The sequence below is a fragment of the Nicotiana tabacum genome, chromosome 24 (genome assembly GCF_000715075.1).
Source record: "Nicotiana tabacum cultivar K326 chromosome 24, ASM71507v2, whole genome shotgun sequence".
In the NCBI taxonomy this organism is placed as follows: domain Eukaryota; kingdom Viridiplantae; phylum Streptophyta; class Magnoliopsida; order Solanales; family Solanaceae; genus Nicotiana; species Nicotiana tabacum.
The window spans coordinates 36,428,629-36,443,584 of NC_134103.1; the positions used below are offsets into that span (position 1 = coordinate 36,428,629).

The 14,956-nt window shown below is 39.4% G+C and overlaps 1 protein-coding gene across 1 annotated transcript; it reads right to left on the reverse strand.

The window, feature by feature from the left end:
• Positions 1 to 14,010: 14,010 nt before the first annotated feature.
• On the reverse strand, positions 14,011 to 14,487 carry LOC142178103 (uncharacterized). The gene has a single exon (XM_075247430.1). It carries the CDS (start codon positions 14,485 to 14,487, stop codon positions 14,011 to 14,013), a length of 477 nt encoding a protein of 158 aa, XP_075103531.1.
• Positions 14,488 to 14,956: the final 469 nt, after the last annotated feature.

Genomic DNA, 14,956 nt, shown 5'->3' on the forward strand with positions numbered 1-14,956 from the left:
GTATCTCCCTTGCGGCCTCAACTGTCTGGCCGCTACTCCTGAACAAAGGCTGAGTTTTCCTCTGACACTTCCCTAGATGGGACATATGAGCTGGTTTCGGAGATGTCTGTACCTCTCCCTCTGCCTGTTGGTGCTTTCCTTTTTATTGCCTTATTGTTGGCCAAGGGGAAAGGCACTTTTGCCTCATCCCCGAGAAGGTTCACCTCTCCTTTTTGAAGTGTCGCCTCATCCTCTGGATCGAACCATTTTCTGTATCAAGCAAAGGAAATTGTTAGTTGCAATTTAATGTTCAAACATACATAGGAGACATGCAAGAAAAAGATAAACCAAAGAACACAGTGAGGTGTATAGTTAGATCATGCTTGCAAGGACAGTGATTTGCAGTCCGCACAATTTCATTTTGCAGCCGCATATGGGAACTTGCGGACCGCACATTTTTGTTGTGCATCCGCAGAAGTGGAGTGTGGTCCGCACAATTTGAATTGTGGCCACACCTATAAATCCCAAAAGTGCTAACTCTCTGATGATAGAAAATTAGATAATGTGCGGCCACAACAGGATTTCTGTCGTCCGCACAACTAAACTTGCGGCCGAACATTAGAGTCTCAAAGTAAAGACTCTCTGATGACAGTAAATGTGCTATTCTACGGCTGTGATGGCAATTCTGTGGTCCACACATTTTAACTTGCGTCTGCAGATTTCTTCTTCACTAAGTTGCCCCAAATTCAACATCTGCAGACCACACAAATTCAAATGCGGACGCAAATTTCAAAATTTACATACAGATCAAACTTTTCTATCTAGGTTTTTCAATTTCATGCACAATTAGACATGGAAACCTTATAAAAACAGTGAATTATACTAACCCAGTCTCCATAGAGCATGTATCAAGTTAACCCATTTCAGATTTACCCCACATGGACACACAATTGAACCCTAATGATAAATGGCCTAAAAAAAGAACTAAAAATCAACAAATTAAACTAAAGCAAAAAAGTAACATGAAATTTGAAGCATACCAGATGAAGTGAGTGTAATGAGTGAACGATCAAATTAGTTGTGTGTGTGGACAGATGAAATTTCCAAGAAAATTTAACATAGTGAAAATTTGTTGTTCAAAGAGTGAAAAGCATAAAAATGGCCATGTTCCTCTATTTATACCAATTGTTTGCTAAGGGGAAGAAGGACGAGTGTGGCGGCACATTTTCATGTGTGGTCCGCACTCTGTTACCTGGGGACCTCATCTCAGCTTTTTACCTATGGTCCCCATATTTTCATGTGCAGTCGCAGATCGACCTCCGCACTGACAGGCAAAAACTTTAGAGAGTTGGTATTTTCATCATCTCGCTTGTGAGGTCCACAAAATAAATGTGCGGCCGCAATTCTATTTTGCTATAGCACCAAAAAATGTGCGGTTCGCACAAATCAACTGTGGTCTGTATTCCATAGAACACTTAGCCATATTTTTGTCCACAATTCGTGTAAGTCACATTCAGCCCTGAAGCATACTTCAAATCAAGTTAGAACAAAAATAACACCTAACTACAAAAGAAAAAGGAAAAGAAACATGGGTTGCCTCCCAAGAAGTGCCTGATTTAACGTCGCGGCACGATGTAAAATACCCTCTAGTGAAATGAATGACCGCCACGACATGGCTATCTCCAACTTTTCCCAAGTAGTGCTTCACCCGATGACCATTGACTCAGAATACTTCATTGTTTTTGTTCTTCAAGTATAATGCACCAAAAGATGTTACACCCACAATTTCAAAAGGACCACTCCATTTAGATTTTAGCTTCCCGGAAAACATATCCAACCTTGAGTTAAACAACAATACAAGATCGCCACCTTGACCTCTTTGTTCCAAATATATTTGTCATGAAGATATTTCATCTTTTCTTTGTACAAGGACGAACTTGCATAAGCATGGTACCGGAACTCATCCAATTCATTCAAGTGTGAAACCCTCAAATTAGCGGCCACATCCCAATCAAGATTTAACTTCTTTAGAGCCCACATGGACTTGTGCTCTAGTTCCACCGAAAGATGACAAGCTTTCCCAAACACCAAATGGTATGGTGACATCCTGATAGGTGTTTTGTAAGCTATCTAGTAAGCCCATAATGCGTCATCAAGCTTCTTGGACCAATCCGTGTGATTAACATTCACCATTTTGGAAAAAATACTCTTTATCTCCTAGTTGGAGACTTTCACTTGCCCACTAGCTTGTGGGTGATAAGAAGTCATGACATTGTGAGTGACACCATACTTTCTAAGTAAAGTGTCGAAAGCCTTGTTGTAAAAATGTGACCCCCTATCGCTTATAATTGCACGTGGAGTACCAAACATTGTGAAAATATTCTTCTTCAAGAAAGTCACCACACTTCTAATCTCATTGTTGGTTAAAGCAACGGCCTCAACCCATTTGGACACATAATCAACCGCGACCAAGATGTAGGTGTTTCCACAAGAGCTCACAAAAGGGCTCATGAAATCGATGCCCCACACATCAAAAATATCAATCTCTAAAATGGTTGTGAGAGGCATTTCATTCTTCTTTGAGATTCCACTATCCCGTTGACATTCATCACATCTTTTCACTAACTCACTTGCATCCTTGTAAATAGTATGCCAATAGAACCCCACAACTAAGCAATTTAGCCGTCAATCTTGCTCCACCATATGGAGAAGAATGGCAAGCCCCAAGAATTTTACCTTGATCTTCTTCCAGTACACATCTTCTAATCACCCCATCTGTACAACTCCGAAAAAGGCATGGTTCATCCCAATAATAATCTTGACAATCCCGTATGAGCTTCTTCCTTTGGCTTGAAGAAAACTCATCCGGAATGATTCCACACACAAGAAAATTTGCTAGATCTGTGAACTACGGCGCCTCTTTCATTGAAATTGCCAGGAGTTGCTCATCGGGGAAGGAGTCATTGATTTCAAGGCCATCATGCGGCCTCCCCTCCTCCTCCAAACGAGACAAGTGGTTTGCCACTTGGTTTTCACAACATTTTCTATCTTGGATGTCAATATCAAATTCTTGCAACAAAAGTTCCCATCTCATCAATCGAGATTTGGAGTCCTTTTTGCTCATAAGATAATGAAGCTCCGCATGATCCGTGTGGACAATGACTTTTGCACCCATCAAGTATGGGCAAAACTTCTCAATTGCGAACACAATAGCAAGGAGATCATTCTCCGTAACGATATAGTTGACTTGGGCACTATTTATGGTCTTACTAGCATAGTATACCGGATGAAAATTTTTGTTGATTCATTTCCCCAAAACAGCCCTAAATGCTATATCACTTGCATCACACATGAGTTCAAAAGGCATACTCTAATTTGGAGCAGTGATGATGGGAGTAGTTGTCAACTTGAAACTTTAACAATTCAAAAGCTCCCATGCTATCATAATTGAAGTTAAACTTAGCATCCTTCTCAAGAAGCTTGCACAACGGTTCACCACCTTAGAGAAATCTTTGATGAAACACCGGTAAAAACCCGTGTGGCCTAAGAAACTCCGCACACCCTTCACCGAAGTTGGAGGTGGAAGTTTAGAAATCACCTCAATCTTTGCTTTGTCAACTTCAATTCCGTTCTTTGAGATTTTGTGGCCAAGGACAATACCTTCCTCGACCATGAAATGGCATTTCTCCCAATTAAGCACCAAATTTGTTTCTTCACATCTAGGCAACACTCTATCTAAATTTGCAAGACAATTATCAAATGAATCTCCAACCACCAAGAAGTCATCCATGAAAACTTCAAGGTAGTCCTCTACCATGTCCGTAAAAATAGCCATCATACACCTTTGAAACATTACCAGTGCATTTCACAAACCAAATGGCATTCGCTTAAAGGTGAAAGTACCATAGGGACATGTAAAGGTTGTTTTCTCTTGATCTTCCGGAGAAATAAGAATTTGGTTGTAGCCCGAATACCCATCAAGAAAGCAATAGAAAGCACGGCCAGTCAATCTATCGAGCATTTGTTCCAAGAAAGGAAGTGGAACGTGATCCTTCCTTGTGAATTTGTTGAGCTTGCGATAGTCCATACACACTCTTCAACCGGTCACCATTCTTGTAGGAATAAACTCATTCTTGTCATTGGTGACCACCGTCATGCCCCCGTTCTTTGGGATACATTGAACCGAAGAAGTCCATGAACTATCGGAGATGGGGTAGACAACCCTGGCATCCAACAATTTGATAATCTCCTTTTTGACAACTTCTTTCATAGCCTCATTGAGTCTCCTTTGATGTTCAATAGATGGTTTGGCTCCACCCTCCAACTTTATCTTATGCATGCAAAAGGCGGGGCTTATCCCCCGAATATCCGCCATTTGCAATCTCATAGAGGTAGGTTTTGGTTGCCCAATTTACAAAGTCTTGAAAACCAAATAGTGCATCAAATTGATACTTGCCCCAAGATAACAAAGAGCTTTAGCAAACTCAGCACTTCCAATGTACCTATGAATGGGGATATTTTCGAAACTCACATAGAAAAAAGAAAGTGAATTAGACAAAAAGAAAAGCAACTTGGACAAAAAAAATAAGTGATTTGGACAAAAAGAAACGAAGTGTCTTAGACAAATATTTGTTGTCGATAACCTCAGACCAATCAATCGAATATTGATTAATACGTAATCGATCGAACACTACTTAAAAATGGCTTTTCTTCTTCAAAACGGACTGTTCCAAATGTTCCTTGAAATTCTTGCTCCCATTGGACCATTTGTATCTATATGCATCAGGATCCCGATTCATGGATCTCTCGGTTCGAGAAATCAAAATAAGAGGCTCGAATCATTTCTTCTGACTATTTTTCAAATTCGATAAATATTGGTTGATCATATATTTCATTATAGTTCTATGATTCAGAGTATCATTTACAAGGAATTGTGAAAGCACTGGGATCCTCTAACTTAGGAGCCATTGAATGCACAATTGCACTCACTTGATGAGTGACCTTGATAGTTTCAAAATTCATTGACCGCTTCTTGGTCACTAGACGGGTCCACCTCCTCTTGAGTCTCTTCCATGCAATCATTAATATCAATCCGAACTATCTCATTAGGTTGCACCACATAGTTCGGGGTTTCCTCTTCTTGCACCACTTGATCATCATCAACAAGTTGCCTTTGACTTAAGGTGAGTGCATTCCTACCTCTTCAACTTTTTGTGGTAACGACCATGACATGTACCGTGTTATTTCCACCCTTTGGGTTTACTACCGTGTCACTTGGTAGTGCTCCCTTAGGATGAGAATTTAATGCTTGAGAGATTTGCCCCATTTGAAATTCTAAGTTGCAGATTGATGTGTTGTGTGACGCAAGTTAGGCATCCGAATCGGCATTCTTTTCCATCATTTGTTTGAACATATTTTCAATTTGTCCCATCTTATTGTTTGAAGAACTTAAACCATGGGAAGGATAAGGAGGTGGGTTGCTCGGTTATTGGTACATCGGGGGACTTTAAAAACCCGATCCCCGGTTGCCTTGATTGTTGTTCCATCCGCCTTGATTGTTAAACCCCCCTCCCCTCCCACCCCCACCCCAATTTACTTGACTATTTCCACTCCAATTTCCTTGATTGTTGTTGTTATGCCAATACCCTTGATTGTTGCCACCACTCCAATTTCCTTGATTGTTATAATTCCAATTGCCTTGATTGTTTTGAGGTAGTCATTGTTGTTGGTTTGGGCCTTGGAAATTGTATCTTTGCCCTTGAAAAATGGTTCACATATTGCACCTCCTCTTCTTGTTCATTATAGGAATCATCTTGCTCAAAACTACCATCTTCTTGCATATAGTTCTCCACTCAATTTTACACTTGTGGACCCTTGGTCCTCCTCTTGTTCACCATCATGTTCACTCCTTCCTTGGCATTGCCTTGCTTAGGATTTTGCACTTGATTTAGTTGGGGCTTTGCTAGTTGAGTCATGGTGGTTGTCAATTCGGCAATGGCTTGCCCATGGTCTTGTAATTCTTTGTGAAGGTGGATCATATTTAGGTCACCTTGTGGAACATTGGCCCGAGATTGCCGAGCCGATGAAGTTTCTGCCATCTCATCAAAATCTCACATGCCTCCACATAAAGCGTAATCATGAAGTTTCCACCAGCAAGTTGATTCACTACACATTGGTTGGTTGTGTTAATCCCATGATAGAAGGTTTGTTGAATCATGTTTTCTGTAATATTGTTGTTGGGACATTCCTTGACCATTGTTCTATAGAGTTCCCATATCTCGTGTAGTGGTTCATTCGGCTCTTGCTTGAATGCCAAAATCTCATCTCGGAGTGTAGCCATGTGCCCCGGAGAGAAGAACTTAGAAATGAACTTTTCCGCCAACTCATCCCAAGTGTGAATTGAATGGATCGGCAATCATTCCAATCAATCTAAAGTTTTCCCCCATAGAAAGAAGGGAAAAAACCTTAGCCTCAATGCATCCTCGAAGACATTCGTTTGTTGCTCCCCTAACAAGTATCCACAATCCTCTTCAAATGTTTGTACGCATTTTGAGTTGGAGCACCACTGAAGAAACATCGTTTCTCAAACAAAGTGAGCATCACATTGGTGAATTAGAAGTTGCCCGCCCTAATACGAGGAGGGACTATTGTACTAGAATATCCTTCATTGTGTAATATCCAGTGTGGAGCCACTCGTGGTGGAGGTGGGGGTGGAACGAGCACATTGTCATAAGGTATTCGGCCTCTTCTATTGGCTTGTGGATCATGACGTACCTCCTCTACTTGCTCATCCTCTGAATCCAAATCCCCCAAAGGCAAATTTTCGAGCTCATTGTTCACCATGGTTGTACCTACGATTTCTCACACAAGTTAGTAACACGGAAGAAAAAGAAGATATTTCAAAAACAAACCCAAATATATAGCTAACATCGTTTTAACTCCCCCGCAACGGCACCAAAAATTGATGACGTCTACAACACACCTCGATAAGAGATATGATATGATCGTATACAATATAAATTATCCAACTATGAGTCGGGATCGAATCCACAAGGAGTTATAAGGGGAGTTAGGAGTATACACTTGATGAGAGTGAATGGACTAACTAAATTTGCACTTCCACAACAAAGTTTTGATTTCTACTTCTACTATTACTCTAATAATCATGAGCTAAGGAAAATATTCTAGAAATGAACGAATATTTTTGGTTTTTTCCAAATAATTAAAAAGCTTAGGGATGTGACCATAACCTAGGTGTTCGCCTAATGGGATAAAGACGTTAATACTTGTTTTGTTGATTGGAGTGTATTAGGCTCTCTACTCTATATCACCCACTCAATACCTATCGGTCAAAGAGTGATTTTGCCCAATTTAGCTTTCTCAAGTCCAAATAGGTATCAACCAAAATAGTTGATATGAGCTCTAGTCGGGTTCATACTATCTCTAGTTTGAACCCTTTAATTAGGCTAACCAATCTCTCAATTAGTCCAATTTCTTGTTAGCCAAGTTATCCTTGACTAGGTCCCTCTTTCTCAAGTAGAGACTAAGTCAAAAAAGTATGAATCAATGTTTGCAACCATTAATTCTAAAATTAAAGCATGAACTAAGCTAAATAATCAACACTCAATCATAAACAAGCATTAAATTAAAAACCCATAACGTTTACACACTAGGGTTGGGTCACAACCCTAGTAAGAATCTAGCTACTCGTTATGCGAATTGAAGAAAATAAAGAAGAAAAGCTAATTAAACTCATAATCGAAGATTAAAATAATAAAATATAATGTTTAAACACTAAAGTAATCACAAACTACCTAAAATGGCAAAAGGTAATGGCTACAGCTTCTTTAAACTTCGAAACTTAACCTAAAATTGTGAAACTCGTCTATTTATAGTGGGCCAAAATTCGCTGACAAAATTTGCCTCGGGACATTCTGCGGCCGCACAATTCCATGTGTGGTCCGCAGAATTCTTCAGTTGGCAAGAGATGGGATTCTGCAGCCGCATATTTCTGGATTGCAGCTGCAAAGTATCTTCTGCGGCCGCACAATTCTTGTGCGGTCCATACTTCAGCAAGGTGTCTGAACTTGGTCTTCTGCATACTCTCTGAACTAGGAATTATTTGTCAGTGCAGACCCTGTTTTGCGGCAGCACAATTCATGTGTGGTCTGCACATTTGTCAAAATCATGTTGGGTTCTTTAGCTTGGTTTACGGCCGCAGATGGAATTCTGATGTCCGTACTTCTTTGCATCTCTGCCCTTTATTGCCTTGTGATTCGTAACACTCTTTTTTAGTCGGATATCATCATAGGAGACCAAAATTCCAACATTCCTGCAATTTGCATAATTTTATTAGTTTCGGGAATATAAATCAATACTTTCGGACTAAAACAAAAGCATAAATGTGCTAATAAGTAGTCAAACTCCCCACTTATCAGGGACGAAATTGAAATGGGGCGAGGGATCTAAGGTTTCAATTCCTAGCCTACTAATTGACAAGATTGAGGGGTTTTCTAGGAAAGCCGGTTGTGGATTGGGAATGAGAAGGGGACGGGGATTATCTGGTCATAAATGGGGTAGTCTGGAGGTTTCTAGCGGCAGAGAAGTGCGGAGCCACTAGTGGAGGAGAGGCGGAGGGCGGCGAAACAATATCTGGCCATCTAGAATTCCAAATTGGGGCGGAGGAGAGAAGGGATAGGATTGGATTTCAGTAAAAATGTGATCTTGGACATTTGTTTTGTTTAAAAGAGGCTGATTGGCAAAACGACATAGTTTTAGCCTTGAACTACGCCATTTTGGAGCTCTAAAATAAAAGGGGTCTGGACCGTGTCGCAAATTGGGTAGGGGCGGGGCTTTCATTGCAAAGATGGGCCAAAAAAAGGTTGTCCCAATCCGATTTCAATGACCACCAGTCCCCATCTCTTTTTCCCTTTCAATTTTCACCATTAGCCATTTTAATTAACATTTTAATCAAATCTTATTTTGCACAATTAGCCTACCTAGCTACTTATATAATAATCAACTATTAAAATTGAAAATTATCTTGTTAAACGAATTAATTATGCAACTAAAAAGTTCTAAAATGCAAAAGATAGAAGACAAATGTATTTTTTATTATTTTTATGATTAACAATGTACCTAATTATGCTTTTAAAAATACAAAAAAATGTAAAAATATAATTAAATGCAACAATAAATAAAAATTCCTAAAAATTCTATAAAACTTAAAAGAATTAAAAGACTAATATGAAGTATTTTTAGAGGTAACTTTAAATAGGGCAAAACGTATCTGCTCACAACTATCCCTCTTTGCTCGAGAACATGAAGTATTTTTGGGCAAAGAAAAAGTGAGCATTGTGATTAATTTTTACCCGCTTGATACTCCATGTGAAACATTTTTAAAAAGTTGACTGAACTTTGCTTTCGAGGTTGCCTACATATCCTTGGCTATAATGAAATTAGGTCAGTGTAGTTCTGGAAGTTTTGGTAGCTAGGACTACTAAAGAGCTAGGATTTACTTTTGTTGTTGTTGCTGTTACTGTTTTGCTAAACTCCTTATTACACCAAAATCAAAAGAAATTTAACATGCCTATCAACTAGGAGTTACAAGATTCCTATCTATAAGTCTTCTAAAAGCCTTGTCTTGAGTCTTGACTTGTTCTTCCTGCAAACCATAACTTGATTCTTGATGCCCTGTAGCTGCAAGTGTTAGGTCACTCTTGTATGCTTCTTACTTGATCAAAATGGAGGATGTAATGCTTGTGAAACTAGTCATTCTTTTGAGCAATCCATGCCATCTTCCATTCGTTCTTGCAGTTTGAACTTGTTTCTTTCTTTTGATCCGGACTGGGTGTGCTTTTCATTTGACTATCTCAAACTCCGTGCCTTGAGGTAAAATCTTAAACGACACCAAAGACGAATAAACAAACAAAATTGTTTTGCCCCAGTTTTCACTAGGAAAATATCGTGAGTTATTGCGAACAAATCCTAAACTATATCTTTTATTGAAAGCAAGAAAATATTGGGAATGGTGTACCCTCGGGAATCATGATTCTTTAGGAATGGTGTACCCTTAAATCCCAATGAGACCTTAATTAAGGGTTGAAGTACCGTACGTTGAGAAATACAGCTAAGATATGGGGTACCTTTTTGTCTTAAATATCATCAACTAGGGAATAGTGTACCCTATGCTTGAAAGATACAGCTAGGGATAGTATACCATATGCTTAACATGCGACTAGGGAATGGTGTACTCTTTGGTCTTACATATCATCAATTAGGGAATGGTGTACCCTATATTGGAAAATGTAGCTAGGGAATGGTGTACCCTATGTTGGAAAATGTAGCTAGGGAATGGTGTACCATATGATATCATGCGACTAGGGAATGGTGTACTCTTTCATCTTAAATATCATCAACTAGGGATTGATGTAACATATGTTGGAAAATGCAGCTAGGGAATGGTATACCCTATGCTAACACGCGACAAGGAAATGGTGTACCCTTCCCTTTTAAATATCATCAACTAGGGAATGGTGTATCGTATGTTGGAAAATGCAGCTAGAGAATGGTATACTCTATGCTAACATACGACTAGGGATTAGTGTACCCTTTCATCTTAAATATCATCAATTAGAGAATAGTGTTCCCTATGCTGGAAAATACAGCTACGGAATGGTGTATTCTATGCTAACATACAACAACAACAACAACAACAACAAGAACCCAGTATAATCTCACTAGTGGGGTCTGGGGAGGGTAGTGTGTACGCAGACCTTACCCCTACCCTGGGGTAGAGAGGTTGTTTCCAATAGACCATCGGCATCCTTCCCTCCAAGAACTCCCCACCTTGCTCTTGGGGTGACTCGAACTCACAACCTCTTGGTTGGAAGTGGAGAGTGCTTACCATCCTATGCTAACATGCGACTAGAAAATGGTGTACCCTTTCGTCTTAAATACCATCAACTAGGGAATGGTGTACCATATGCTGAAAAATACAACTAGGGAATGGTGTACCCTATGATGGAAAATACAATTGGGGAATGGTGTACCCTATGATAGCATGCGACTAGGGAATAGTGTATCCTTTTATCTTAAATATCGTCAACTAGAAAATGGTGTACCCAATTTTGGAAAATGCAGCTAGGGGAGATGAACAAAAGAGTGGAAAATTTGAGAAGACTTCCCTTTTTCGAGGATGTTTGATTTTGTGAATCTATTTTTAGCTTAATGCTATTTTACTTTTGATGGTGCTTGCTTCTTGCAGAGTTATTTCCTTGCATTGTGCAATTTTCTATTTTTCAACAGAGAACAATTTGTTAGTTCAGAATGGTGGTTGGTTTGTTGCCTTGAGTTCTTCGACATCTTGCTTTGGCTTGTCCTTTTGCTCGGATTCTGATCTAAACGAAATTGGTTGCTTTTGGTTGCCAACTTTATTTTCCAGTTCTATGAGACTTTTGCTTCTCAAACTTCTGATTTGATGGTTCATAGCCAATTCGGCTCATTTATGGTAAATCTTAAGCTTTTAATTTCACCTTTTGCTTTTGAGGACATTTTACTTAACTTCTTTCCCTGGAGATTTTTGTTTCCAGGGCATCTGCCAATCATGGCCAGTCATAGATGACTCGATGCCTAATGCTAAGTGCTTCGAATAAATTATCTTGACTTAACTGAGAGCCTAGTAATCAATTTTTCCATTATTTCTCTGCCTTGATTTTGGCATGAAGTTAGACCGAAAGGAACTCAATGAAAAAGCTTTGATTACAAAACTTGAAGCGAATGTCAAGAAAAGAAAGAATTTAAACAAGAGGTATCCTTTTCGGCAGAATGGAGAGAAGGATTTATCTGGAAGTATGAGCAGATTTCAATGAACATGATATGCTTCTTGGATTGGATGCATGATCAGTGTGAACTGTCTCAGATATTCATCACAACCTCTATCTTGAAACTGAGAAACCTTGTTCTGAAATGAGTTGATGTCATGGCAGTGTGAGCTCTCTTTTGGTCAGCAGTGCCCTTTGTGGGTTTCCACTAACAGACCTCTCCCATTTCTCTGTTTTCCGTCACCACATAGTGCCATTTGCGAGTTTTCACCAATAAGACTCATTTTTATTTCTCGACTCAACATCGCCTTATAGTGCCCGTGAGGGTTTCACCGATAAGACTTTCTCTTTTTATTTCTCTTGATCTTAAAAATGCAAGATCCAATACTCGTGATCTTCTTAATCTTAGACGCTCTTAGTGATTAGTCAGAAAGGTCTTGAAAGGGTTTTAGACAAAATGATATGGATTGAATTACAACTTTGGATACTTTCGGAATGCCCTAGTTTTAATCTTTGGGGGAATGTGAATTTTTTGTTTGCTGGGACCGAACCCCAAGGTGGGGCTACCTACGTATCCTTTTGGAATCAGGTCGAACGTAGTTCAATTATCATGAACACTTTGTTTTTTATTTTTGTTTTGCTTTTCCTTTTTTTAGAGAATATGCTGGTTCCAAAGAGAGGTGGAAAAGAAAATGTGAACAAAACTAAAAAGGGTTTAAGCAAGGGTGATAGTGTTTCGGTAGCAGGAATGAAAGCTTTCATCATCCCAACCTGAGAATGCCTTATGCTAAAGAACATTTCAAAGATATTACCTTTTGACCACGTCTTCATTGATAGTTGTAACTGGGTCATTACTTCTATGTCCCCAAGATACAAAGCTCCTTTTGGAAGGACTCTTTTGACGATACACGGACCTTGCCAATTTGGGGCAAATTTTTCTTTAGCTTCTTCCTGATGTGGAAGGATGTATTTTAAAACTAGTTGTCCCACTTCAAATTGGTTGGGCCGCACTTTCCTGTTATAGGCGCGGGTCATTCTTTGTTGGTACAAATGCCCGTGAGAAACTGCGGCTAGTCGCTTTTCATCAATCAATGTCAATTGTTCCAAACGGGTTATTACCCATTCGCCATCCTTAATCTCTACTTCAACAATAATTCGACGGGAGGGAATTTAAACTTCTGCTAGTATTAAAGCTTCTCATTCGTAAACCAACAAGTATGGGGTTGATCCAACTAAAGTGTGCACAGTGGTTCGGTATCCCAAGAGTGCGAAAGGCAGCTTTTCATGCCATTGTCTGGAACCTTGGGCCATTTTTCTAAGATATTCTTTATGTTATTGTTTGCAGCATCAAGAAATTTATTGGTCGATAAGGGGTAGAATTTTGATGCATGATTTTGAATTGATCACATACCTCCCTTGCCAAATGGCTATTCAAATTGGCAGCTTTATCCGTAATGATGGTCTTTGGAATACTAAAGTGGCAAATAATGTTGGAGCATATAAAGTCCACAACCGCTTTCTTGGTGACGGCTTTGAGAGTAATCGCCTCCACTTGTGAAATAATCAATGATGACCAGAATAAATCTATGATCATTTGAAGCTTTTGGTTTGATAGGTCCAGTGACATCCATGCCCCATGCAACGAATAGCCAAGGAGAAGACATGGGGTGCAACTCAGACGGTGGCAAGTAAATCAAATTACTATGTATCTAACATTGATGGCATTTACAGACAAAACTAAAAAATAATCCTATTCCTTGGTCATCCAGTAATATCTAGCTCGGAGTATTTTTTTTTGCAAGAATGTAGTCGTTCATATAGGGTCCACACACTCCGGAATGAACTTCATTCATGATACTTTAGGCTACTCGAATATTTCTTTGGATAGGATTTTCCCACCCAAAAAGAAATCATTGGCAAGTCATCTGATGGTTCTCTTTTGATATCCATTTGCCTGTTTCGGATACTCTTTTATTTCTAAGAAGTGTTTAATGTCATGATACCAAGGTTTGCCATCTAGTTCTATCTCAATCATATTGCAATAACCATGTCTTTCCCAAACTTATATTTCTAACAGGTCTATGTGTGTGTTACCCGGGCAATGGATCATTGAAGCTATAGTAGCTAATTTATCCGTTAACTCATTGTGAAATCGGGGAATGTACCAGAATTCCACGAACTTGAACCGTTTGCTAAGGTCCTCCACGTGCTATCTGTATGGGATGAGTTTGATATCTTGAGTTTCCCGTTCACCTTGGGCTTGCCGAATAAGCAAATTGGAGTCTCCCATAATCAATAACTCTTGCACACCCATATCGATTTCCATGTTCAACACCATGATACAAGTTTCGTATTCAGCAGCGTTATTGGTGTAGAAGAACAGAAGGCGTGCCATGGCATGGTAGTATTGTCTGGCAGGTGAAATAAGAATTTCCCCAATCCGTACGCTTTTAGCATTTGCTGCTCCATTAAAAAACATTTTCAAGGCGTTACTGTTTCTTGTGACCACTTCAACTGAATTTACTTTCTCATCTGAAAAGGTATTCAAAGGCTGGTATTCGTTATCAACTAGGTTCTCTGCCAAATGATCCGCTAATGCTTGTTCCTTCATTGTAGTGCAGGTGACATTAACTATGTCAACTTCAGTAAGCAATATTTGCAACTTAGCCAGTCTACCAGTTGGCATAGGCTTCTGGAAGATGTATTTCAGGGGGTCTATTCGGGAGAGGAGGTAAGTGGGTAAGCCAAAAGGTAATGCCTTAGCTTTTGAGTGACCTAAGTCAGGGCACAACAGGTCTCTCCAACAGAGTATACTTAACCTCATAACTGATGAACTTCTTATTCAAGTAGTAAATTTCTTATTCTCTCTTCCCGGTTACATCATGTTTCCTGAAGACACATCCGAAAGAATTTTCCAAGACTGTCAAGTATAAAAACAAAGGTCTTCCTGGTTTTGGTGGGACTAGCACAAACGGTGTCAAATTCTTCTTAACACTCATCGGTCCATATGATAGCTGTGTTTTTCTTTAACAACTTAAAGATGGATTCACAAGTAGTTTTAAGTTAAGCAATGAACATACTAATGTAGTTCAGTTTTCCAAGTAGGCTCATGATGACTTTCTTGCTCTTAGGAGGTGTCAAATCTTAGATGGATT

What these genes read in the sequence shown, in the direction of transcription:
- LOC142178103 (XM_075247430.1), bottom strand. Translation starts at nt 14,487, where the DNA reads ATGCCAACTGGTAGACTGGCTAAGTTGCAAATATTGCTTACTGAAGTT.